General features: G+C 35.6%; 2 protein-coding genes across 3 annotated transcripts; one reads left to right on the forward strand and one right to left on the reverse strand.

The window, feature by feature from the left end:
• Positions 1-1,756: 1,756 nt before the first annotated feature.
• LOC115974824 (protein RRC1) lies at positions 1,757-19,429 on the reverse strand. 2 transcript variants are annotated; one of them, XM_031095350.1, is made up of 18 exons: positions 19,249-19,429; positions 18,796-18,884; positions 18,522-18,657; positions 18,305-18,350; positions 12,985-13,045; positions 12,732-12,884; positions 11,648-11,767; positions 11,392-11,557; positions 9,810-9,922; positions 9,401-9,472; positions 6,841-7,062; positions 6,501-6,559; positions 6,281-6,365; positions 6,048-6,185; positions 5,444-5,668; positions 4,538-5,340; positions 4,037-4,203; positions 1,757-2,742 (listed from the first exon to the last, which is right to left on the reverse strand). In XM_031095350.1, the coding sequence occupies exons 2-18, from the start codon at positions 18,868-18,870 to the stop codon at positions 2,447-2,449; spliced, it is 2,937 nt and encodes a 978-aa protein (XP_030951210.1). In that variant the 5' UTR covers positions 18,871-18,884; positions 19,249-19,429; the 3' UTR covers positions 1,757-2,446. The 2 variants fall into 2 exon arrangements, with proteins under 2 accessions (XP_030951210.1, XP_030951211.1); XM_031095351.1 differs by lacking the exons at positions 18,305-18,350; positions 18,796-18,884; positions 19,249-19,429 and having other exon boundaries at positions 18,522-18,603.
• Positions 19,430-25,388: 5,959 nt separating this feature from the next.
• LOC115960586 lies at positions 25,389-25,916 on the forward strand. The gene is made up of 2 exons (XM_031079531.1): positions 25,389-25,439; positions 25,533-25,916. Exons 1-2 carry the CDS (start codon positions 25,389-25,391, stop codon positions 25,914-25,916), a joined length of 435 nt encoding a protein of 144 aa, XP_030935391.1.
• Positions 25,917-26,161: the final 245 nt, after the last annotated feature.

Genomic DNA, 26,161 nt, shown 5'->3' on the forward strand with positions numbered 1-26,161 from the left:
TAAAACAAAAAATGGCAAACAACCACAAAAAATAAATAAAAGCCAATCACCTAAATTTATTTAAAAAGATAACTATGCCCAAAAAAAAAGTAAAAAAAAAAAAAAAAAATTCACATCTAGTTAAACAAAGAAAAGAAAAGGAAAATAAGAAGAGCAAAACCTGTATCATGCCTAGAAAAGTTAAGAGAGAGAGAGAGAGATTAACCAGCAGGTCCACGCCTAGGAAAGAAAAAAAATGGTGAAAAAGCAACCAACATGTCCATGTAAGAGGAGGAGGGAGGTAGTTTAGTCATTGACTGCAACTATTTATCTCCCTCTATTTTCTCTCCAAATTGGAGAGAAAATTTTGGTAAGTTAGGGGAGAAAACACCTAGGTCCCACCAATTTTCCATCCTCCTTTTTTCTCCAACCAAACACCCATAAAATTAGTTTTCTCTCTACTTTTCTCCTCTATTTTCTATCCTCCCTATTTCACCCCAACCAAACAAACCTTTAAGCTTGCTTATTTCAATGATGAGTAATCCAATAGAAAAGAGGAAAAATAAGGTTGTACGGATGACCTTTAGAAACTTGACAATATAATATATATTAAAAAAAAAAAATGAAAGACGTAAATTAAGTTGAATTAAAGGTGATATGATAGGCCAAAATGGGATTGGCCTAGATGAATCGAGTATAGCACCAGTGAAAATGGACAATTTAAAAGCAGAAGTTCAAGATCCTCTTAGAAGTAAACCTATGAAGCGAGTAGGATCAACAAGTGACTTATGTAAGTGGCCATTCTGGGCCATAAGAATTTGAAAAAATAGTGCAAAATTTTAAAGATTGCTTTGTCTAGGATTATCTATCTAAATTTTCTAGGACTAAATAGATGGTAGATATATAGAATGTGAATCAAGCAGGGCTATCTAACAAGCACCACAAAGCTGAGGGCTAGGGAGTCTCACAGGCAGGCCAAGACTGACGCACGAGTTGTCCGTCGAGAGTTGAGTGGGAAACAAGCATCTTAGGACTTTCTCACGAGCAACATGATTTCTAGAGTGAATAGGTCGAATCATTATTATGGTAAACCACTAAATCCAGTTCCAGTTTGTTCTGACTTTATGCCAAGCCCTCCACGCCAACAGTTGTCGAGGTTACATAGGGAACTTCTCATTTATCAACGTTACACTTGCACCCCTGTCAACTAGGTTCCAGTGATTCCATTTCCAATGTACAGAGCAACACTTGACCATGCCTGAGCTACCTCAGAAGCTATGCCGAGGATTAATACCTATCATTTTGCTGTCCAGGTACCAGGAGATGATCCTCGCCACACTGATCAACAGAGTTACCATTTACTTTCTTTTTTCATTTTCATGTACCTCAGCTTTGTGGTGCAATGTCACCTCTAAATTTACATAGTTACTCAGGCATGGACGATTTTTAATATTCATTCCTCGAACAAAGTCATATTTGCCTGTGAAACAATGTAACAATCAGTAGGGAGTAATGCATCTTTGGGATGTGCAAAGTCATCTCTAAATTTATAGGGAGACTTGTTCAGAACCTTATAGACACCCTCAAGATCCCCAAGGATTTGAAAATTTTTGGTTGCCACAGCAAAAGGGTAGATGCTATACCTGAGCACACAAAAAACACACTATTGCACGAAGAAAGTGAAATATGATATTCTTTAGCATATAGACAGGCCATAATGCCTTCTTTTTCTCTTTTTTTCTTTTTTTTTTTAGGGGGCGGGGGGTGAGTAGGGGGGTGGTGTTTAAATAGGCCTGTGCAACAGCAAAGGTGGCAATTGAAGTAAAAATTATCAAAAGATTCAGAACAGTTTCCTCTCTTTTCTAAGCTAAAACATTTTCTCTAATTAAAAAAGGATCAAACTGTCAACTTGACCTTCCTCTTGGGACCAGAAATGGAGTTAAAAACTGTCATCTACATTCAGGAAATGTTTGGAACACAGAACTCACAATAAATACAACACCGAAGTGAGGAACACAGAGATCTATGACCAAGGGCAGTGCACTTCTCAGAACAGAGATCTATAACCAAGGCAGTACACTTCTCAACATATAAACGCAGCGATCACATAGGAAAGATAGGTGCCTTCATCCTGCTGGCGCATATTTCCACAACAACAGTGCATTGCCTGCCCAGCAGGTAAACATGTCAACTTAAAGCAATCAAGCACTTACTCATTGACCACTTTTAACACCTGAGACTGAGATGTTCAATTTTTGAAATCAGCATCCCTCTTTCTACAGTGTGGTTTTTAACATTAAACATATTTCCCTCTTGGGGGGATCATCCCTACATGGGAGGAAATTTTCCTTTCATAACAATTTAAATACAATCTTTTCATGGAAGGCATCCTGGCCTGACTAAATGGGCATCTCTTCATCTCAAAACATTCCACCTCAATTCACAAAAAACCAACCCCAAGAATAGCTTATTTTGGTCGTCTCCTCCTATCCCTGTCTCTTTCTCTGCCTCTGTCCCTGTCGTGGTCATCCCTCTCTCTACTTCCACTCTTCTCACGATCTCTCCCTTTCTCACTTTCAATATCATGAGTCCTATCTCTATCCCTGTGCCTTTCTCTGTCCCTGTCTAATGCATGTTCCCTTTCTTTGTCTCGGTTTGATGATTTCCGTGGTGGGCTCTCACTTTGGCTCTCGCTGCGGTGCCGCTTTCTTGAAGGGTCACGGGTATCATCCCGTCTGTCCCTCCTCTCTGAAGATGTTCTCTCTGCACGAAAAATATTTTATAAACATAAACCCTAAGCATGAACCATCTAAATATTAACCTGAATATTTGCTATATAGGCATCATGAAGCAAAAGATTACAATAACAAGGGACTTTACATAGATCAAATCACATATGACATTAAGCATATTAAAGAACATATTTAATGCTTCTGATTCATAATAAGAACTGTATTATGAGAAATCAGCATGACTGGATAGAAAGGGTACTCTTTTACTGGAAGTTGTGAAGCACCAAAGCCAGTTTGGTATAGCCAAGACTTGGGCCAGTTAGTAGAAAACATCAACACTATAAGTTAAAGACAGTATAAAATAGTAGATTCCAAACTCACTGCAACTTCAAAAGATTAACATTGCATTTTCCCTCAGTAGCCATCACCTATTGGGAGAATCCGTCACTGCATCTTTGATGCACTAATGTGAGAACATCTAAGAATTCAGATGTGGCTAGATTTAAATAACCTAAACTCAAAAACAGATATTGGAACTTCACATGACAATATCATCTCATTCATTATTATCTAACTATTAGTTCCACAGGTTTGAAAATTATTTTTCAAAAGTACATGCAACAATGGCAGTAATAAGGAGTAGTTCAATCCTAATCTGAAGGAATACCAAGTAAACTCAGGCAAGGGGAGACCAACCCAGCAGAAATAGAGCAGGGTTCAGTCAAGCTACATATAACCTTTCAGGGGAGTACATCTTTGAGAATGTATTGGAATTTGGAACCCAATAATCTGATTTTAACAAGAATCTGCCTAAAATTTATCTATCCCAAATAATTATTCTCTAGAACCCTAAATTGATCTATTTATCTGTTCTAAGTCAGTTCCAGCAGCGCATTTGGGATTGTGGACTGCATAAGTCATACACTGAATAAGCAATATTTGGAGTTCGTATTTATACATAACAGATTTTAAACAAAATTCACGAGTTCAATCTAGTAAAGTAATTCATTATAAAACTTTCTTTAATGACCTGAAACCTCACCGAGGAAGGGCCCTCTGGACCCACCCTTGGGGAATAATTCATTATAACAATGTCTCATCCCAATTCTTAGGTTATGGTCTTCGTTGATAAGTTAATGGTATTTTAATTCTTAGGTTATGATTTAAACAAAATAGCAATGAAGCCAATAGGCATATCTAAAAACTAGCACAGCGTGTCAAAACTAATGTTATAAGCGGAGAGAAATTCCACACTTTCAATTATTTTCTATCTTGCATGCCAACAAAATGAAATAATCTTGCATGCCAACAAAAAGAGCACTTACTGTTTGCTGAAGAATCTTCATTAGAATGTAATAACCCATATTCTGATTGTAGCTGTTTCCGACGCGTTGCAACTTTCTTTTCGATTTCCTCTGAACTTTTTATTCCCCGCTCTTCAAGGGATTCACGATATTCTATCAAAGCCACCTCTAGACGTCTCAACTTTTGCCTGTAATGACAAGCACAGTCAAGTATTTTCGCACAAAAAACATCATAAAATATAATATATATATATGTATATATATATATATTATTGATGGCAGGGAGCATTTGACAACAGATGTAAATGAACTCATCAATTTTTTCTAAAAATCATTTGAAAACACATATCCCCAATTCAAATTGGAAACATAAAACTAAACCACACCGTAAAAAAGAAAAAGAAAAGGAAAAAAAAAATATAGAGAGGAAATAAAGGGGGGGAAAATTGGGAAGGATGAAAACCTTCTTTTCCATAAAAGAGGAAACAAAGACAGCAGGTTACAATGGAAGTATGATACTACCTCTGCTCTTCATTCATTCCAGTGTCAGTTTGCGCTGGGATACTTGTACCAGTAGCAAACTCCATCTCATCAGCTTTACTAGGATCATCACCAGCATTCTCACTTCCAGAAGATGAGTAGCCCAACCCCAGACCCCTACCACTACTCTTTTGTTCATCATCACTGTCATCATCCTCTCGAGCCCATTTAGATGCTGGCAAAACAGGCTCATTTTTCTCTTTCTTCATGAAAGCTTTTAGATCAGGCTGTGGAATGGGAAGGGTTGGAGCCAAAGGAATAAAACCTTTGCCTTGTGCCTGCACCTCATCCTCCCCGTAACGGTTCCATCCAGATAGACCTGCTAGCTCTGGTTCCACATTCATTTCGCTCTGACTGTTGGAATATTTGCCAGAACTCGAATGGCTTTGTGCATATTTCAAGTCATCATCTAGCTCATAGCCTCTTTGTCTTTCTGCCTCTTCCAGACTTAGCAATCGTGAAACCATCATTTCTCTACCACCAACAAGAGACAGTCCGTTATGTCTGCATCGTCTCTCCAGCTCAGCAATGGGAAGACTCATTAGTTCTTTCGTAGCTGCTCCTTTGCCCATTGCCAATGCAGCATCTTGGTTCCCCTTACCCCCTTCACCTGTATCTTCAGAACTAGTCTTTTTTTCTATTTCCAGAGCATCACCACATATGGAATGAAAGGGGACAACACCAGAGCTCCCAGACCGAAGAAAAGTAGCTCGCAGACCATTCACATATGCATCCGAAAATAAAAACCAATCTGACCACACTTGCAACACTTTGAGTACACGTTCCTCCAGAATTTCAAACAAAAATTTACAATAGAATCAGGAATGCACAATAAATTAAGAAAGGTTGGGAGCCCCAAAAAACAAGAGATAGATATGTTCACCTTACCTTAAGGGCCTCAGCAGTAATCCTTCCTGTGACGCTACGATACAAATCATTAAAGCTCTCCATAATGTCAGGTAATGATGCTTCAAATTTGGTGCGGTATGCAGATGCATTCTTTACAGGAGCACTACTATTATGAAGAACATCAGAAACAAGCATAAGCCTCGCAACTTTAGTTGGAATAGGAGTTTCCTTAAGCGTCAAAGATTCTGTCAGAACTTCGACAATCTGCAATACAGAAGACACCAAGTAAGAAATTGAAAAACCACACATACTTCAAAAGTAAAAAATAAAATCCGTAAAAGTAATCCCAGATCCTGATCTTCCTCTTTTTTTCTTTTATTATTCTGTATTTTAATTAAAATTTTAAGCATCTCTACTGACAAAAGCTTATCATTAGCAAATAGATGAGAAAAACAAAGAATAGAAAACCAAAAAATATTAAATAACATGTGATAATTAACATATTTGAAACAAATCAATAGCAGGTGACTTGTAAACACCATTTAATATAGTTTGCAATTAGGGGATAAATTCCACTGTGCCATTCACACAGTGAACTACCATATGGGTAGTTAAATTGGGTGACACTAATATCAGGCATTACCTCTCCAGCTGCATCAGCATTATCCAGGGAAAACCCCATCGCTTCCTTTATCTGACTCCTCTCTAATGTAAGAGCACGGAGCATATCCTCAAACTCATCCCTCTGAGAATCAGTCAGTGTTCTTTCTGATTCCATGCGCTTTAGAAGTTAATGAAATTTTATGAGTTAAAAATCATGACACAGTGTGTATAAAATAAAATAATCCCGTTCATGAATTTAACACTTAGAGATACCCTGCTTCTTCCTGCAGCATATGTGGAGCCAGACTCCTTTTCATGATCTGGGCTTTTTGCTGTTGGCAGAGGTGGTGGCATCCATCTGGAAATGATAATAAAACAAAATTTCACATCATTATTGTAGTCTATTACACCACCTTATTCACAAAACAGCAAGAACATTTCAAAATGACTGCACCAATAGTTACTGAAATAGGAAAAAATGGATGCACATTACCTTCCACTACCAGTTATCATGATAAAAGGTTCTGTCCGCCATCTTTGAAGGGTATCACCCTGCATTCATTCCCCCAAAAAATCTAAACAACCCAACAATACTTTTTTTTTGGGGCAAATTAAGAGTAATAGATAGTAACTACATAGCATCCATGACAGATGAGGAAATCACTCTATAGGACTAAATAAAGATTATTATCATTAACAAAGATGCCTGAAATTTCTATAAAATCAAACAAGGCAGGTGGCACAGTTTGATTTGGGCACATAATAGGATATCCTTTTCTTTTATTTTTTGTTTTCTTTTTGTGATGGCTGGACTGAAGGATGATAGGAATTACCTGAGCAAAGGAATAGAGCCTCCAGACATAGTAAGTATGCTCCTTTGAACCAAGCTCAAACAAGAAGTTGAAGAGAGGATTCCCACGACCTCTCTCCATAATAGCTTGTTCGAAGGCGCATCCTCCATCCAGAACGTAGAGAGCCATTGTGTCAATCACATGGTGGAGATGATCGTCCTCGGGTGGAACAACCATTATATCAGGGACATTTGGGGTAAGAACCTAGTCAACCATATCATATCATTAACAAAATGTAGAAATTAAAAACAACAAAGCCAAATCCCTGGGTTAAAAAAGTATGATTCAGAGTGAAGATAAGATTCATATAAAATGCAGCAAAGACACAGGACTAAACTGGCAAAAGGTCTTTGAAAGAACCTCAAGTCCAGCGAAAGACAGGATATTCAGGAAGATTCAGATAGCATCACCATAAACAAAGTCACCCACCCAGAAGTTCAATTATCCCATTTGACAGTAACAATGAACAGCCTTTTCCTTGTTTCAGAAAGCCAGTTGAAACTGGCCTTGATTTCCTGTAATTGGCCTTTTGACATTGCAGAACCACCCGATGGTTTCAAAAATTGAAAGCACTGGCCATTTAAGCATGCTTTACTATTTTCGACAATAAATGACATTCAAATTTTGTTCAAAATGTTTTATTTTTTTCCCCAAATACCAATATAAAAGTGAGGATCTATCACACATGGAGGTGGATGCACAGTGATGGTCAATCCTATTCACATATCAGACATCCCTTTTAAACAAGCTGAAACTTAATCTAACAGTTTCAAACTCATAATTGACCATATCATTCATGTGCTTTACTTTGAAGAACAGTATATCCACATTAATTTCTCAGAAAAAAAAAAGACCATTAACTAATAATAAATATACGATTTACTTCCAAGAATCAGACAGCAGTGAAATTTATTCTATCTTTATCACGGCCATAAGTAAGATTTAGTCAAGTCCAGGGGTTTTGTGAAAGCTTGATGTGAAAAAGGCTTATGATTATGTCAATTTGGACTTTTTAATTTACATGTGACAACACTGTAGCTTTGTAGAAAAATCCTGAGTCTAGTCAGATGATGTTCTGTTCTGATGAATGACAATCCCAATGACTTTTCTAAAAGCAGTAGGGGATTAAGTCAGGGAGATCCACTTCCCCCCTTATTGCTTGTAATTATGGAAGCTTTAAGCAGGATGTTGATGAGAGTGGTGTTAGGGGGGTAGTTTTCTTCTCTATTAACAGTTCGCGGGTGACATAATTGTGATTTCCCCTCATTTTTGCCAAAAACACACTCATCTTTTATGAAGCTAACCCCACCCAATTGGCTAGCAGATGAGACACAACATTGGAATCCCTCCTAGTCCATTGAAAATTATAATAAAAACGATGCATTATTGATCCTTTACCAACTGCAAAGTATCTTCAAAGATTTGAGCAACTTCCCAACTCCTCCCAAGAGAAGTTCTGCTCAGGGAATCCCAACTACTGTGACATGGTAGTTATCACGTTGGAAGGGACATTTTGAACATTTTGATAAGAGAGGTAATGGGAGGATTTTAGGGAAGCAGTTTCTTTATGCATAATGTCTTTGGAGAGAGAAACTCTCATTGCTTTGACAAAAAAGAGCTAATTTTTTTTTTTTTTTTTAGAGAATTTCAACCTATGGCGTCCACTCCTGATGATAGCTCTTTATATCAAACTAAGACACTAATCAGTTTTTGGTGTAAGCAGGGATTGAACCCCAATCAAAGCTAAATTTGATTAAGCTGAATTTCTTATTTTTGAAGACCCTATATGATCAGACTTTGACCTCAATTTTTCTATGGTGGTCTTTCTTGAGCACTTGGACACCCTGAGCTCTCTTTAGTCATTTCTATATTTCTAATTTTTTTTAAAAATAGATAAGATTAATTTTATAAGAAAGACTACATGAGCAAAGGACATGAAGTAGCCTAAAGAACTACAATGAAAATATTTGTACAAAAAGGCAACGACCACACAATAGAATCACAAAAAGTAGTATTTTTGTTTCTTTGTTTGGCCACTTCTTTTGTATACTCCCAGCGTATTAGGGTCGCACCCCTTTTTGTGAATTTTAAATAAATTTTATCACTTATCACAAAAGATGAAAAGATAATAACTGCACAAAAAGAGCAAAAAACTGAAACAACAATAACCTATTGAACATAATCTCTTTCGAGTTATATCAAAAAGTCTTTTTAATCCCTTTTTTTATAGGTAAGAAAATTTATATTGAAAAAAGACTACTTCATGTATAAAAGACGAGAAGAAGCCTAAAGAATTACAACAAAAAGAATTATATATCTACACATAAATAGTAAGACTAATTCCCCCGGTGGCCCAAAACAATGAACAGATACTAAAGGAAAGAAGCTAGCTCAAGGAGAGCATGCCAGGCCCAAAACAATATTCTAGCAGGTAAAGATAATTTTATTGAACAAAAACAAAAGGGAGTAACTTATGTGCACAGATACATTAATTAAAAAATTTTACATTAGCAAGGAAACAATATAAACTGAAATAACCTACCAGTTCAGAATTCTGACTTGGAACAGAAGTGACGGGTGGGCCGGATGGACCAGACAAAATTACAGTGGCACCCTGTCATTCAAACAAGGAAAATATGGAGTAGTTGTCTAATTTAATATTTTACAAATAATTTACAAAATTAGAACCGTAAATCAAAGTATCAGTTTGTCTTCATTTGATGCTGAGCCTGAGAATAATGAATGAAGCAACGTTGATGGGTAAAAGTAGCCCAAAGCATCAATTGTTAGAAAATAAATAGATGCATGCATTTTTCTTTTTCTTTTTTTCTGATCACATGGAATCTCACCAAGGCAAGGCCTTTTGGACCCGTCCCTGAGGAGTAAATATTAGAAAAGAAATCAATACATGCATGCACTCAATCATTAAATCAAAATAAAATTTAACAGACCTCCTTACTCCTGATCGCCATATGCCCTGGTGGAGGAGCAGGTAATGCTTGCGATGGTAAAGCAACAGACTTGCCCCATCCAATCTTCAACTCATATTCATAAACAACTACTCCTGCAAACAAGAGATTTTCTTCAATCCTTAATATCATTCATTCCCTCATACTGTCATACATATTGATTTTTTTTTTTATAAGAAAAAAAAAATCCAATATATCCAATACCCATATATTGGGTATTTTTATATTTTAAATGAGGATATTATGTAACAGGGACCAGCAAAAAACAATCTTTCACCAATAATATAGATATCAATGATTAGAGAAGTTTGGGACATTTTGTCATTGCTGGATTTTAAAACTATTATCTCATTTTAAAATGCTACCTAAATGTTTATAGAATAAAAAAAATTTCCTGAATAAGTGTCATATAATTTATATATCAGAAAATGTCTCAATTTTGCACTCCAAAATTTTTGAGTTTCAGATGCCCCTTTACACGAGTAGAATGAAAAACCTAATTAAACAATGGTAACAACATATTACAGTATAATCTGGTGCCTTCGCTGGCACCCTGTCAATTATAATTCATTGGAAGGAACACCAGGGCTTGAGTTTCAAGATGATGCCAGGTAATCAAGCATACAATGGATCATGACTTGGATAACACTGTCAATCGTTATCTTGGTCCATCACAAACACACATACATAGATACTAATGTGCATGGCAAAAGAACATTTGGGGAAGAACATCCATATTACAAGGAATCACAATCATGCCACTTCATGATGCAGGTAACCATGATAACAAGGAAAGAAAGTTTCTGAACATATAAATAAAGGACAAAGTTTAGCTACAAAATTGGTTGTAGCTTAAGGCTACAAACTCACTCAATAAAAATAAATACTATAACATATTTTGAAAATCTAACCGTTGAATTGCATGTTCTTTACGCCCTTAATACACATGTTAAATTTTATGTCAATCGGATATCATTTACTATATGATCTATAAGCTTATATTTTGTGCATAATTTTAAATTACAAAAATTTGCAATTTAAAAAATTTATTGATGGCATAGCTATTGATCTTTAATTTTCTTGAAATTTTGCAAGCATGGAGGATATAAGAAGAAGATATAATCCAATGGTGGATTTGTCAAAATTCACATCCAATAAAAAAATATTAAATAAGTTTGTAGCCTAAGGCTACAACTAATTTTGTAGCTAAACTTTGTCCATAAATAAATACATAGGCAGACACATAGTGGGAGTAACTGCACTTTTAGCTTTGTGGGAAACTTCATGCTCAAGAGAGACAATAACATCCAGAAGATTTATATTTAAAATTTTCATTTTCAAAGAAATTGGGAGAAGTAATGGTGAAACACCCAAATGTAATTTTGTCATGAAACTTCTTATGTATAATGGAAGATATTATTTGCTACAAAGGTAAACCCACAATTTCTTACTTATAAATAATTTTATCAACATAGGAAGCAAATCAACTATGAAAATCAAGTAATATAATTTGAGAGCAATCATCCAAATTATAGGAAAGATGAACAGCTAGAAAGAACCAGACCTTGCATTTCATCCTTTGCAGCCTGTCCATCAGCTCTATTCATGAAAGCCACAAAGCCACAATTTCTTTGCCGCCTTCGCTCCTCTTCAGTCCTAGGCCACATTATCTTCACGCTAGCAATAGGCCCAAATCTTCCAAAAGTCCGTAGAAGGAAATTTTCGTCCACCTAGAATTATTAAGAAAATAAAAAGATGAACTTGATGTGTTATTATTTTCGAAGCAACAGATTATTAGAAAGTAAAGATAATAATCTTACCTGAGGTGAGAGATTTCCAACATAGAGATTAGTAGTTTGTGGATCGCCATCATCAAATGATCCAGGAAGCTTTCCACTTGGATCAAAGTCATCAGGCAGTTCATCAAAGCGACTAGATGGCTGAAAACAGTAACTTAATAAGCTTCATGTATGTTTAATCAAACTGAAGATGAAAAATTGATACAAAGAATTCAGTACGTGTAAGTACAGATTACGTGGTGCAAAGGAATTCAAAAGGATGATTTCTGTGCTTAGGGATGGCAACGGGGCAGGGTGGGGTCAGATCAGGGGTACCCCATACCGACCCCATTTCCTCTTCAGGAATCAGGGTGAGAAAAACCAGCACAGGGCAAGAGTGGCGCCAGTTGCCAGTATAATTCAACCCTTAATGATGTGGGTTCCATAATAATGAGGTAGAGATGAAACTAGACAGAGAAGGGACAGTCTAAGAGAGAGAGAAAGCAAGTGTTTGGGGGATGGTAATATAATAAGTACAAAAAATTAAATTATAACTATGATATGTATAAAAAAGATTAAATGATATATACATATATATGTATATATTTAAACATAAAAATACACATTTGAGTCGGGATGGGGGGCCAGACAGGGCAAGGCAAGCAAAACCCAGCCTTGCCTTGTCACCTATTCAAGGCAGGGAGAACCTGCACGAGATAGGGTGGGTCAAACGGAATGGGGAATTTTTTCCATCCTCTTGTGCTAAGATAGCAATACACAAATGATATTCAAGAGTGTGATGTGTGCATGTTTTTTTTTTTTTTTTTTTTTTTTTGTTGATAATTCAATAATTAGAAGAGGGGACTCGAATCCTAGACACCTGCATTAGAAACATCAAGAGCTGCCTGTTGAGCTACAAGGCTCTTGGCAGGGTGCATTAATTAACATATTTTCCAAACTCTACCCTGACATTCTGACAATTTAGCTCAACTACTATAGAAACACAATAAGAAAAAAAATACATATCTACAATTAAAACAGTGATGAAATTATACATAAATAGGCAGAAATCTTGCGATTCCCTTTTTCAAAAGACTGAAAGAAGCTAGCAGGGAAAAACACCTACAGCAGAATGTTCATTCTGGCGCCCATCACGCCAATGTTCACGGTCTTGATTTCGCCTCTCCCTCATCTCTTGCTCATGCTTCAGCTCCTCCATAAAATGATCTATGTTACGAGACTTCCCTTTTTCTTTTTCCTTTGGCTTCTCCTCCTCCTTCTACAAATTGAAATACAAAAGATTTAGACTTAAAGATTCCAGTGATGACTTATAAATGCTAAAAATAAAATATAAGAACTCCCATCATTAATTTACTAACTTTCTTTTCAGATTCTTTCCCCTTAGCTGCCATAGGAGGTGGTAAGAAAGATGGAACATACCTGCAATAAGACAAATCAAGAACAAAGTTTCACATTGCCAAAAGATTTTTTTGATAGGTACATTGCCAAAACATTTTTGCAGACAATAATTTAAAAAGATAAAAGAGAAGACATAAAACCCAAGAGAAATGTCAGATTGACCACTAAGCTATCGTTCAATCCTCAAAGACATGGAAAACTTCTAGCATTTCTACAAGGCAAACAACTAAACCACTGCTTTTTTTTTAATCATTGGTAAGGATTTAACCCAATTTGCCTCTGTCATGCCTAATGTCCTAAGCCTTTGACACAACCAGTCATAAGCCCAGAGAAGGAAATTTGCATTAGGCTGAATGCCAATATCTTAGACACAATTTTTTTTTTTTTTTTAATAATATCTTTAGACACAAATTATGAAAATGGATGCTTTAGAGAAATGAGTTAGGGTTTGTAGCCAACAGCAATCAGTTGATACAAGGACTCGGTTGGAATTTAGTCTCAGTTGAGTTAACTCAAATTTTTCACCCAAGACCTTTCCCAACCCTGCCCAACCACTTCAGGAACAGCATAAGCAGCAGGAGGGCCGTTGAATGCCATAAAAAAAAAAAAAAAAAAAACTCTATTCTAATAGATTTGGTGAAGAACCAAGTTGAGTAGTCAACTGACAGATCAGCTAGTGTGACACACACAAACCACATAGGAACATGATATGAGAACTTCACACACTAATCACAATCACCAAAAATAATATTCTTGAACCAAAGTCATATTTTTTCTAAGAAGAACCTCAAATTTATAGAACATACCACAAAATACAATCTCTAAACTCCCATCATGAACAGCATCCAAAAAACTGTGAAACAATCTCTAGATATACAGTTGCAGCATTTTATAATAAACATGTGTAACTTTTAGCAATATTACACCACCTAATAAATTTTTATTAGATATATATTTTGAAAATCTCACCATTAGATTACATGTTCTATATGTTCTAAACACATGCCAAATTTTGTGTCAAATCGGCTGCTATTTACCATTCAATTTGGAAACTCATCTTTTATGCATAATTTTAAAGTACAAAAACTTGTAATTTAAACATTCTATAGATCAAATGTATATATATATATATATATATATATTTGGATAGGTAATAAAAACTTTATTGATAAGAAAAGTACAATGAGTTTACGAAACTCACTGCAAAAAAGAGAATACAAACAGATCAAAGGGAAAGGCTAACAGAATTAATGAAATCAAGCAAAGAAGTACAATGCGTAAAACCCCAAATACGAGACCACTCAAACAAAGTCTTAGTTAGTAAAGACTTCAAAAGGTCCACAGTTCTTTCACTGTCCTTACACGTTTGGGCATTGCGTTCCTTCCAAGTTAACCACAAAAGACACGCCGGCACCATATTCCAAACATTGGAAGAATGAATGCCCAACCAATTCCACTATGTAGAAAGTAGAGAGACTACTGTCTTCGGCATCACCCACTGAACCCCAAACAAGTAGAAGACTTCACTCCACAAGGTATGGACAAACTTGACAAACTTGCAATGTAGTAATATATGATCCACGGTTTCCTCCTCACACCGATATAGGCAACACCAATTAACAAGAGGCAAGTTCTTCTTAACAAGGTTATATATTGTGAGAATCCCAACCCTAACAGCTGTCCATAAGAAAAGGAGACCCTTCTAGGGACCTTAACACTCCAAATGCATTGCCAAGGGAAAAAAACCGACGAAGCTTTCGATAATGATTTATAAAAAGAGCGCACATCAAAGACACCACTACGATTCAATTGCCAAACCATGGTATCATCACCCCACCAGGTATTTTGGATGAGATATGCGCAAAGAAAGCATAAAACCTTGCTGTCTCCCAATCCTAAACCTCATGGCGGAAGAGTAAGTTCCAGCATCTATCACCCCCATCAGGTGCAATGCCAACCATATCAAAAATCCTAGCTTCTTTATCTACAGCGCAAGCAAACAATTCGGGATATAATTTTTTCAAAGGAGTAGGACTACTCCAAGGATCATGCCAGAACCAAATATGAAAACCCTGTCCCACCATATACAACACATGACCAAAGAAACTCTCTGCCCCCTTCCTAATGTTCTTCCACATCCCACAACCATGTGTTCCTCTAACAACTCTAGTGCACCAGCCACCACTACCTTCCCCATATCTGGAGGCTATGACCTGATGCCATAAGTGTGTGGCCTCCTTCCCAAAGCGCCAAAGCCACTTCTCTAGTAAAGCTTGGTTAAACAACCCAATCCTCTAGATCCCCAAACCACCTGCCTCCACCGGCCACACAACCTTTTCCCAAGCAACAAGTGAATACTTAAATACACGAGTAGATCTCCCCCATAGGAAATTCCTCTGGATCCTCTCTAATCTGTCCGCCACATGTTGTGGAATAGTAAACAAAGATAAATGATAAGTGGGAAGGCTTGATAAAGTACTCTTCAATAAAGTAAGCATACCCCCTTTTGACCGATATAACCGATTCCAACCTGAGAGCTTTTTCTCCATCCTTTCTATAATAGGGTTCCAAATCGAAGAATCCTTATAATGAGCTCCCAAAGGCATACCCACGTAAGTCATGGGCAAACAGCCAACCTTACAACATAAAATGTGGGCCAAAGCATCCAAAAACCCAACCTCACCAACTGGCACAATCTCACTCTTACCAACATTTACTTTCAAGCTTGTGATAGCTTCAAAGAAGATCAAATATACTCTAATGTGTGCGCATGTGTGTAGTTATATGCTCAAAACAGCAATTTTTTGCGGCTCACATTGAAAATTCTCAACAACACTCCAGACCTTGAAAATATAAATCATCAGCCTGATCCACCACACTCCTTAGATTTATAATGAGAACATAATACATGACTTAGCTCCAGGACTCAGTATTGTCACTTCTTGTCAGAAGCCTATAAAGCTACAGATGGTGCCTAAATAAACTTGCATGAAATTCTCAAATCATAATAGCCTCTATAAACATCCTACTCCCATATTAGGAGAAAAGAACCTATGATAGCCTATGGAAACCTCCAATCTTAGGTAAAGCTCTGAGTCCATAAAGAAGATTCCTCAATTTACACTAGGAAGCCAAAGATCATAAGATTTATTTATAACAACTTATTTCAAGGGGAAAAATCATTTTTGGGATTAAGAAAGAGATCATGTGATGGCACACTGTTGTTTTACAATTGAAATTCTCAAACCATGATAGCCTCTATAAACATCCAACTCCTGTATTAGGAGAAAAGTATGAAAGCCTATGGAAACCTCCAACCTTAGGTAAAGCTCTGAGGCCATAAACAAGATTTCTCAATTTACACTAGGAGTCCAAAGATCATAAGTTTATTTTATAACAAATATTTCAAGGGGGGGAAATCATTTTTGAGATTAAGAAAGAACATGTGATAGCAAACTGTCGTTTTACAATTCAAAACCATATCTAAGTAAAATTTCTCTTCAACCCATTGCCATGGCTAATACAATTCATATCAATCTATGAAATATGCACAATTATATCAATGAATTAAAAAAATAAAATTTAACTGAGAACATTCGCAATTATATTAAACAGTTATGTAAAATAGAGAATTCAGAAGACTAGAAAAAGAAAAAAGAAAAAAGGAGAGATATTAACATAGAAATCACCCATTGAACACAAACACTTAAGAAAGATATAAAAGTAATCAATAAAATACAAAGAAATATATTTACAGTTAGTTTGATTATTCATAAACAACCTCTAGGAGGAGGAGGAAGCAGGTAAAATCCCATTTAGTTTTACAACCTTCATAGCAATATTGAAATGCCAAATGAAATGTAAAGGCAAAAATGTAATACTTCTAAAGAATTACAAGAACCAAAGTTGGAGTTGCTCTTCATATAGATCACAAGTAAAAATTCATAATAGGTGTACAGTGAATGGCAGAGCCAGATATTTTCATTTTGGAACTCTATGGTGAGACCTTGTAATCTTCTCACAAGATGGACTAGCTGGCACCGGTGTGATAATCCGGAATGAGCAAGGATTGGTTATGGCTGCTCTCTCACAACAAATTCCATCACCTGCTTCGGTGGAGATGGTGGAAGTGTTAGCGGCTTGTCAGGCTCTGGTGTTTGCGAAGGAACTTGGGTTTGACAGGATGGTTTTGGAGGGTGACTCTAAGACGGTTATTAAGGCTATTCTTGGTGACTATATGGACTGCTCTTATATGGGTCATGTACTGCAGGATATTAAGATGTTGTTTTCTAGTTTTTCTTTTATTTCAGTCAAGCATATTCATAGGGAAGGGAATTGTGTTGCCCACAAACTTGCTAGACGGGCTATCAGAAATCCTTTTCTTGTCTGGATGGAGTCTGTCCCTCCAGATATTCTTGATGTTTATCAACTTGATCTTTTAAGGATGCATTAATAAAATCATTACCCCGAGGGGGTTGTTTCTCAAAAAAAAAAAAAAGATGATATTATCATACTATTTTGCAATTATGTTAATTCATAATTACAAAAATCATTTTCTTCCAATGTTTAATTCTACATTTTATCAATGAAGAAAATTCGTATATCTATAATTTTTTATTGGTAAGTTGCACACACATCTAATCAGTTTTGAACCCAGGCCTCACCCTCCACCCATTGGAAGGCTGTTCATATTCTTCCATCATCTAATACCAATGTGCTAGTGCTGCCAGTGACTGACCTCAAAGTAGAATACAACATAGTTGATGCTTTGAAGTGAAAATTTTCCCCGCTCAATTAAAAACTAGGCATCCAGGGAAAAAAACACTTGTTGTATGTGAGTAATGAGGTTCAAAATTCAAAAAAAATTTGGACCCAAAAAAAATAATAATAATCAGAAATCCAAGAATCTCGCAATGAGGTAGATAATGGGTTTTATAATCCACAAGTCTAAGTTATATGCTGCCTAAATCAAATAATACATACATAAATACATGAACATGTGAAAGAATAAAAGTGAAGAAAAATGAGACCTAGAAATTCAGCTCATTTTCTCAAATATAGTTATTAGATTTTCCCTTTTTCTAAAAACAAAAACAAAAACAAGACAAAACAAAAAAAAAGGACATCTTAATAGACTCTACCAAAATACTCCCCCGTCTTCTTACTTATACAAGCCTAAGACAAAAGAAGGCTGACTGAATCATGGCCAAACAATTATCTTACTTATGATGCCTGATCAAAATAGCATTGCAACATGGTTAATCAAAAGTATTTCTTTACCTACTTCCCTTCTTTGGAACAGATACACCATCTTTGGACTTTTCACCTGCCATCCGCGAATGAATAAAAAGGCCCATACTTTTATTAATGTGTCCTCATAATAATAGAAAAACTATTCATGTATCCATAGTTTTAAACAAAACAAGAATAAACATACTGAAACGATCGTAGTAGTAATGAAAGAAAATGTAGACTTTTTTTTTCCAATGAAACTAACCTTCGGAATCAATCTTCACTTTATCATTGGGATTGATAGTTCCTCCTCGAACAAAAGACTTCGAACCAGGTGTTGTATCGCCTTGAAATGACTCCACAAACTCTTGGTACAAACGCGCAGTTTCATCCTCGGCTCTCTGCAGAAAAAAAAAAACAAAAACGAAAACAAAAACCCTATTACAATAAATCAATAAACAAACAAACCTCTCTTTTTTTTTCTTTTTCTTTTTTTATAATAAAAAATCCAACTTAACAGAGTTAATCAAAAGCCATACCTTTTTCTTTGCTTCTTCCTCCTCTCTATGCTTTTGGAAAGGCGTCTTTTTCCGCGTGATAGAGAAAGAACTCATCTTTACATCACCTTCTAAAAAACCAAACGCACCCAACAAAAAAAAAAATCACAAATCCATAAACTATAATGCCTCAAAATTCAAACTGAAAATCCCAATCAGATATTAGGGTTTAAAAATCCAATTTTCAACCAAAATCATCAAACAAGCATACAAGTTTCAAAATCAAAAAACCTAAATAACAAATTTATTCAAAACGGTGAGCTAGAAATCGATTAATAGAACTAGGGTTTGGACTCTGAAGCATCTGAAGGAAAATCCAAACCCAAAAAAAAAATAATAATAATTAATTAATTAGAGAAGAGAGTAGAAGAGTGTAGTGGTATGAATAATGATAAGGAACAGAGAGGAAGGTAACGAAAGAGCAAGAGAACGAACCGAGTTTGCGGCGAGTTGAGCGATTTGAATCAGTGTCCGTTTTTGCAGGGTTTGTGCTTGCTTGGGTGAGAAGGAGAGAGAGAGAGTGAGTTCAGACGAGTCGGGTCGGAATAAAAAGGAAAGAGGGTGGTAGTGAAATACGAGAGAGAGAGAGAGAGACACCAACCGAATTAAAATTAATTTCAGCGAGTTTCGTTTCCAAATCCTTCTTGGACTCCTTAATCCTTATGTTCTTTTCTTCTTCTTCTTTTTTTTTTTTTTTTTTTTTTTTTTGCATAAATATATTTTGCTCCCTGCATTTTGGGTCATTTTTTGATTTGATCTCTAAATTGATTTTGCTCCTAAATCAATCATTAAAATCAGAAAATCGTTTCTATTTTAGTCCCTACCATCAACCTACTAATAGAAAAATCCTACGTGGCTAACAGAGGGCACAAGTGGCATGTTAAATGCTAACGTGACTAATAATTTAATAATAAAAATATCACGTCAGCATCCATGTCAGCATTTAAATTAATAAAAAATGTCAGGTTAGAACAAATTAAAAATTAACATTAATCTAATTAAAAAACAATTAAAAACAAATATTTGAATTGTTAAAAATTATTAAATTATTATCAATTTCTAAATTAAAATTAAAAAAGTTAAATTATTAACTTTTTGATCTCCCTGCCGATTCACTTTCTCCCTTTCTTTAATCTTTCTCCCCCGGTCGATTCTCTTTCTTTTTTTTTTTTTTTGATAAACTCTCCCAGCTGATTGAATGCTTTGAAATGGGGTTTTGTGGATTAAGTTCTCAAGCTTGACCAAGGAGTTTTATGGATCAGTGGAGGCGAATGATCGGTTTGGGGTGGTGGGTCGGCTTGGATTTGTGGGTTGTGGATTTATGGGTGTGTTGTGCTGCATTGAAACCCAAGACCGGTGGTGGTAGTAGTTGCGAAGGATCGGTTTGGGGTGGTGGGTTGGTTTGGATTTGTGGGTTATGGATTTGTGGGTTGTGGATTTATGGGTGTGTTGTGCTACAGTGAAACCTAAGACCTGTGGTGGTGGTGGTTGCGAAGGATCGGTTTGGGGTGGTGGGTTATGGATTTGTGGGTATGTTGTGTTGTTGTGAAACCCCAAACAGGTGGTGGTAGTGGTTGCAAAGGATCTGTGTGTTATGTTGTAGTGATGGTCCCCATGGCGAAGCCTTAGGTGCAAAGCCCAAATCGGTCCTCACGGCGAAGCCCAGATTGTTTCTAGTGGTGAAACCTCAGGTAGTGGGTTTATAGGTGTTGTGAAGCCTAAGTTAGTCCCCACGGTGAAGCCACATCTCTACATTCTTTTGTTCTTGTTCTTGTGTTTGAATATTCTTTTTGTGGGTTATTGGATGAACATAGATCTACAAAAAATTGGCTATTGTTTGTGGGTTTCTATTCTTTTGTTCTTGTGTTTGAATATTCTGGGTTGTTGTTCTTATGTGTTCATGATCAAGATGAACACAGATCTTAATTGATTTTATTTTTAATTTTGTTTTTCCTCTTTTTTATTTGATTAAAATTGATAAATTATTATTTTTTAATTTTAATTTAGAAACTGATAATAATTTAATAACTTTTAACAATTCAGGAATTTGTTTTTAATTGTTTTTTTAATATTTTAATTAGATTAATGTTAATTTTTAATTTGTTCTGACCTCGCATTTTTTATTAATTTAAATGCTGACATGGATGCTGACATGGTATTTTTATTATTAAATTATTAGCCACGTTAGTATTTAACATGCCACTTGTGCCCTCTGTTAGCCATGTAAGATTTTTCTGTTAGTGGGTTGAAGGCAGGGACCAAAGTAGAAACGATTTTCTGATTTTAGGGACTGACTTAGGAGCAAAATCAGTTTAGAGATCAAATCGAGAAATGGCCCAAAATGTAGGGACCAAAAGTGTATTTACGCCTTTTTTTTTTGTGACAAAATTAATCCTTATGTTCTAAAGTAACGTGATTTTGTAATTCGATTTAAAAAAATAAATAAATAAATAATTACAACATACTGCAAATCTCAGAGCTTGAACTCTTTTCCACTAGACCCCTAAGCACTTTGTGCATGAGAAGGTGTCAATTTAGCTACAAGACCTTTGACTTGTAATTCGATTCTGGTTTACACCTCTTGGTCTGTTTATTAGAAAGGGCTAGGGTTTATTTTCTTAATTTTAATCATACTTAGAAAATATAATATTGGTTACCATGTCTATGTTGTAGCAAAAAAATAACTAGCGTAATTGTGGTTGTTTTAAAATCCCATATTAACTTTATATCCTCTTTTTTTTTTAAAAAAAAAAACTTTATGTATGTTTGAGATATTTTATCAATTTAGGGTATCATAATCTCCATTTGCTTAAATCTCCAACATTCTCATCAATGTCCACTTTGTAGGATAGTGTCTCCCAAGCTCACACGAGATTACCAAGCTACCTATTATATTAACTAAATAGCTACACTAATGGGACATTTGATACATTAAAAAGTGGTGATTATGTAAGGAGTAATAATTAATTAATTTTTTTATAAACAAATACACATACTAAAAAAGGAGAGGAGAAAATGAAGTTCTAACACAAAAGCATGTAATTTCACTAAAAAATTATAATAGCTTTTAAACTATGTTTAATTGGGATATTTTTTGGGATTAAAAAGGGAGAAGGAAAATAGGTGGGGCCCAACTATTTTTTCCTTGGGTCCACCGTATTTTTGCCCCCCAAATCAAGGTAGAAAATGGGGGAGAAGAGAGGGGGCTAGTGGAAATTGAACATCTACCCCCCAACTCTTCTCCCACATCTATGTAATGTTGAAAAAATTTTCTTTTCCTTTTTCCTTTTTAAGGTACCTGTTTGCCTTTATTTTTTATTTCTATACCCTTAATTCTGGTTTTTTTTTTTCCTAATAAAATCTTTAAAAAAAAAAAAAAATCTACTAGAAATATGAGAGTAAATTTATACAATCTGGATTTTCTTTCATCTCATATTTCTTTTCAATCAAACAAAAGAATTTTTCATCTTCACTTTTTCACCCCCACCTAACCAAACAATATGAGAGAAAATTGAAATGTCTTCTATCTCTCCACTTTTTCACCCCTTATGCATTTTTTATCTCTCCACTTTTCTACCCCTCAACCAAATGAAGCCTTAACTTTTAAGGGAGGGTAGAATAAGTTATGTTATATACAACATACTCTCTTAAATAATGTGGAATAATTACTTCTTTTTTTTAAAACAAACAAACACACATACAAAAGAAATATAACTAATATTATCAAGAGTTTAAGAAGTTAGACTAAGTGCCCGTTTGTTTCCACATTTTGAGCCCAAAAAGGGCTTTTTGAAAAAAGCCAGGCCTAAAATTGCGTTTGGTTAAGCCCAAAACGCAACTTTTTGATAAAAGTTGCGTTTTGGGCATAGACCAAAAATCGGACTAAACGCGGAAATTTTTATGGACCTCTGAGGGTCCATAAATGAAAACGTGCACTGCACGTTTTGATGGGTTACCGTTGCTATAATAGAATTACGGAAATACCCATTCAATTATTCAGTTCTCTCAACACCTGACCTCATGCCCCTCATCTCATCTCTGCTCTCCCTTTGTACGACACCTCCCATCTCTTCTCTCTGCTTTGCTCTGCCTTCTCCGTAAGTCTCTTTGCTCTGTCTTTTTTCTTCATCTTCTTCTTCTTTCTTTTTGTCTTTCTGCGTGTTTATGGTTGTTTGGCCGTGGGTTTGGGTATCGCTATTTCTGTAGTTTTGGATTGTGGTTTGTGTTATGGGTAATGATTTTTCTGTGTGTTCTTTGGGTTGATTTCTCATGGGTATGGGTTGTTTTGATTTGGACCGAACTTGGGTTGATTCTCATGGGTCTGGGTTGGTTTTGATTTCTTTATTCTTTGGTTGATTTCTCATGGATCTAGGTTTTGATTTCTCAGTTATTTGAGTCTGGGTTTTGAATTTCTCTGTTCTGTATGTAGGCCGTTGTCTGCAATAATATTACATGATCAGTCACGTTGCAAGTACTATGTTTATTTGTTAATGCCAAATACGATTTGAAGGTAGAGATTTGATCAACAAAACACCAAGCAACACTGATTTGCTACCAAAAACCACCAGGTACCAACACTGATTTGAATTTTTTTTTTTTTTTACCAAGTGTGGGAAATTTTTTTTTTTTAAGATCTTGCTATGAATGGGTATTGTTCCTTTACTTGTTTAGTTATTTGTTTTTGTTGATTGGAATTTACAGTGGTTTGAATCTTGCTATGAATGGTTTGTAGACTTGTAGCTCATAATTCTAATAGAAAAAAGAAAAAAGTTTGGGTTTGGGGTCTGAAAATCGGAGGAGAAAATTATCGTTGAAAGCTTCAGTTTTTCCATCATCATTGTGAAAATTATCTTAGCTATTATAGTATAATTTATGTATAAGCCTGTCTGTTTAGGAAACTAGATACTTTTGATGTAAAAAACTAAGGTTGTGATTGTTTAGTTTAGAGCTAGAATTGTGAACCTAGTTTGATATGCTACATCCTTGCACAGACTTAAGTGATTCACTCTTAAGAAATGTTTTGAAAGTTATGCTTGGATTTGTTTTATGTGTTATAGCAAAGCAGCACTGCTTTGAACTGTATGACATGGATGCATGCTTGGATGACTCTTAGGCTAATTGCTGTATTGCAAGGGTTGCTTTTGTTGCAGTTGAAGTTCCAGTGGTTTTTGTTATTAAGGTTTAGAATGCGCACCATAACCCTTTTTTACCGGGGGCAGTATCATGAATGAAGCTGCCTAAAATTATTTAATACTCAGTGGATATTTTTGGGTGTTATAAGTAAGGAATGGCAATCATGTAACTTTATTTTGTTACTAACATGCACCGTGACCCTTTTTTACCAGGGGCAGTATCATGAATACAACTGCCTATACTTATTTAATAATAGGTGGATCTATTTGGACAATGTTGGGTGTTATATGCAAGGAAAGGCAATCATGTAACTTTATTTTGTTACTAACATGAATAAATAGTGAAGCCAGCCATCTAGGATTGAGCTCTTTACAGTTTTTTCATATATTTTTTCTCCTTAGCTTGTCAACAATTTATGTTTGGAATTTGCATTTTGTATGAGCCCTGAAGTTTATAAGATCTATTAATTTATCTTTTCTAGTCTGTCATAACCTGAATTTCCATAGTTTTCTTATTTTTCAAGTTTTATGGCTCTCTAAGTGTGCTGCTATTTGTCATGGTGCTTGAGTACAAGAGTGCATCATGTATGTGGCTGCTTTTGCTAGTTTCGCAATTCTAGGTTCGCAATTCTAGCTCTAATAGATACTTTTGCTAAGAAAATGTGTCCTTGGCCCTGTTCTAGTGTTTCTCAGCAACCAAATAGTGGCTGTGATTGGTTAGGATTGTAGAGACAAAGTTTAATAATGATTAGTTTTTTTGTTTGCTTGATTTTGTTCAATATTGGAAAGAAAATGATTGTTAAGTCAGAGTTAATATTAGTTTTTGCACTACTAGTTAATCAAATTATAACATCAGTAGGGACTAGAGAGAAGGTGGAGGTTTCAAATATTAATAGTATTGCAGTGTTTTTGTACTGTATATAGGCAAGAGGATTGTTTAGTTGTTTTTGCCTGTGGATGACAATGTGTATTGAGAGATTTGGGGAAATTATTAAGTACTGTCTACTTATTTTTGTTTAGATTTTGTTATTATTTTCAGGAATGTTCAGTTATTTCTGAAAATCCTTTTTCTATTGTAACTACTCATTGGCTTGTTTTTATGGTTTTGCTAATATGCTTCAACCTCACTGGTTAACTTTATAGATGGGTAAAAACACAACTTCCAACCCCGAGGCAAAAAAGGCTAGAACATTATGGGATAATAATTCAAGCTGGACAACTACTTTTTGTAACCTCTGTGTGGAACAAATTCAACTCGGGAATAGAAATAGAGGTGCTTCCTTTAGTACCGAAGGTTGGACCAATCTAGTGACCAAATTTTGAAATGAGACCGGTCAAAATTATGATAGGGAGCAATTAAAAAGTAGGTGGGATGTATTAAAAGGTGATTGGAGAGTGTGGGAACAATAGAGGAATCTTGACACAGGTTTAGGTTGGGATGCAATGAAGGGAATGATTCGTGCTACTGATGATTGGTGGGACCGAAAGTTGAAGGTGAGTTGAGTAATTTTATTAATATGTAGTTAGTTGGAGATAGTTTTTTTTATATTATTGTTATATGAGTGAAATTACAATCACATTTTGTAGGAATTACCCAAAGCTAAAAAATTTCAAGAGAAAGGTCTACAGAATCTAGAACAACTTGATATAATGTTTAGGGATGTTGCAGCAACTGGAGTAGCTGCATGGACCCCTTCTTCAAATACACTCCCTCCAACAATGCCACAAGAGGGTGCTGGTGATTCAGATGGTAGTTCCGAATTTAAGGATGATCAATGTGACATGAGTTTAGACATTGATAGTTTGCAGCAAGGACACACTAGTCAATCACGTAGTTTAGGACAAAAGCGAACTAGTGAATCAATACCCTCACAGAAGAAAAAGAAGAAGATAGAAGGAGCTGCAATGTTGGACAATCGTATTAGTCAATTAATAACTGTATGTCAGAATAAGTTTGAAGGTACTTCTTGAGAGTTACCAAGTTCAATTGCTAATGTCATGTCGATTGTGAGAGCACTTCCTGGAGTGGATAGTAAGTTCGTGGTTCAAGCTTCCTTTATCTTACTAAAAAGGTCACGTAGGGAGATGTTCCTAACTTTCAAGGAGCCAGAGTCACAGCTGGAGTGGCTACAAGGAATGATTTGTTTGAATCAAAAGAAGTGACCAACCTTATGTGGTACTCTGTATTAGCTTAGGACTAATATTAACTCTATGTT

Source organism: Quercus lobata, chromosome 2 (genome assembly GCF_001633185.2).
Source record: "Quercus lobata isolate SW786 chromosome 2, ValleyOak3.0 Primary Assembly, whole genome shotgun sequence".
NCBI lineage: Eukaryota > Viridiplantae > Streptophyta > Magnoliopsida > Fagales > Fagaceae > Quercus > Quercus lobata.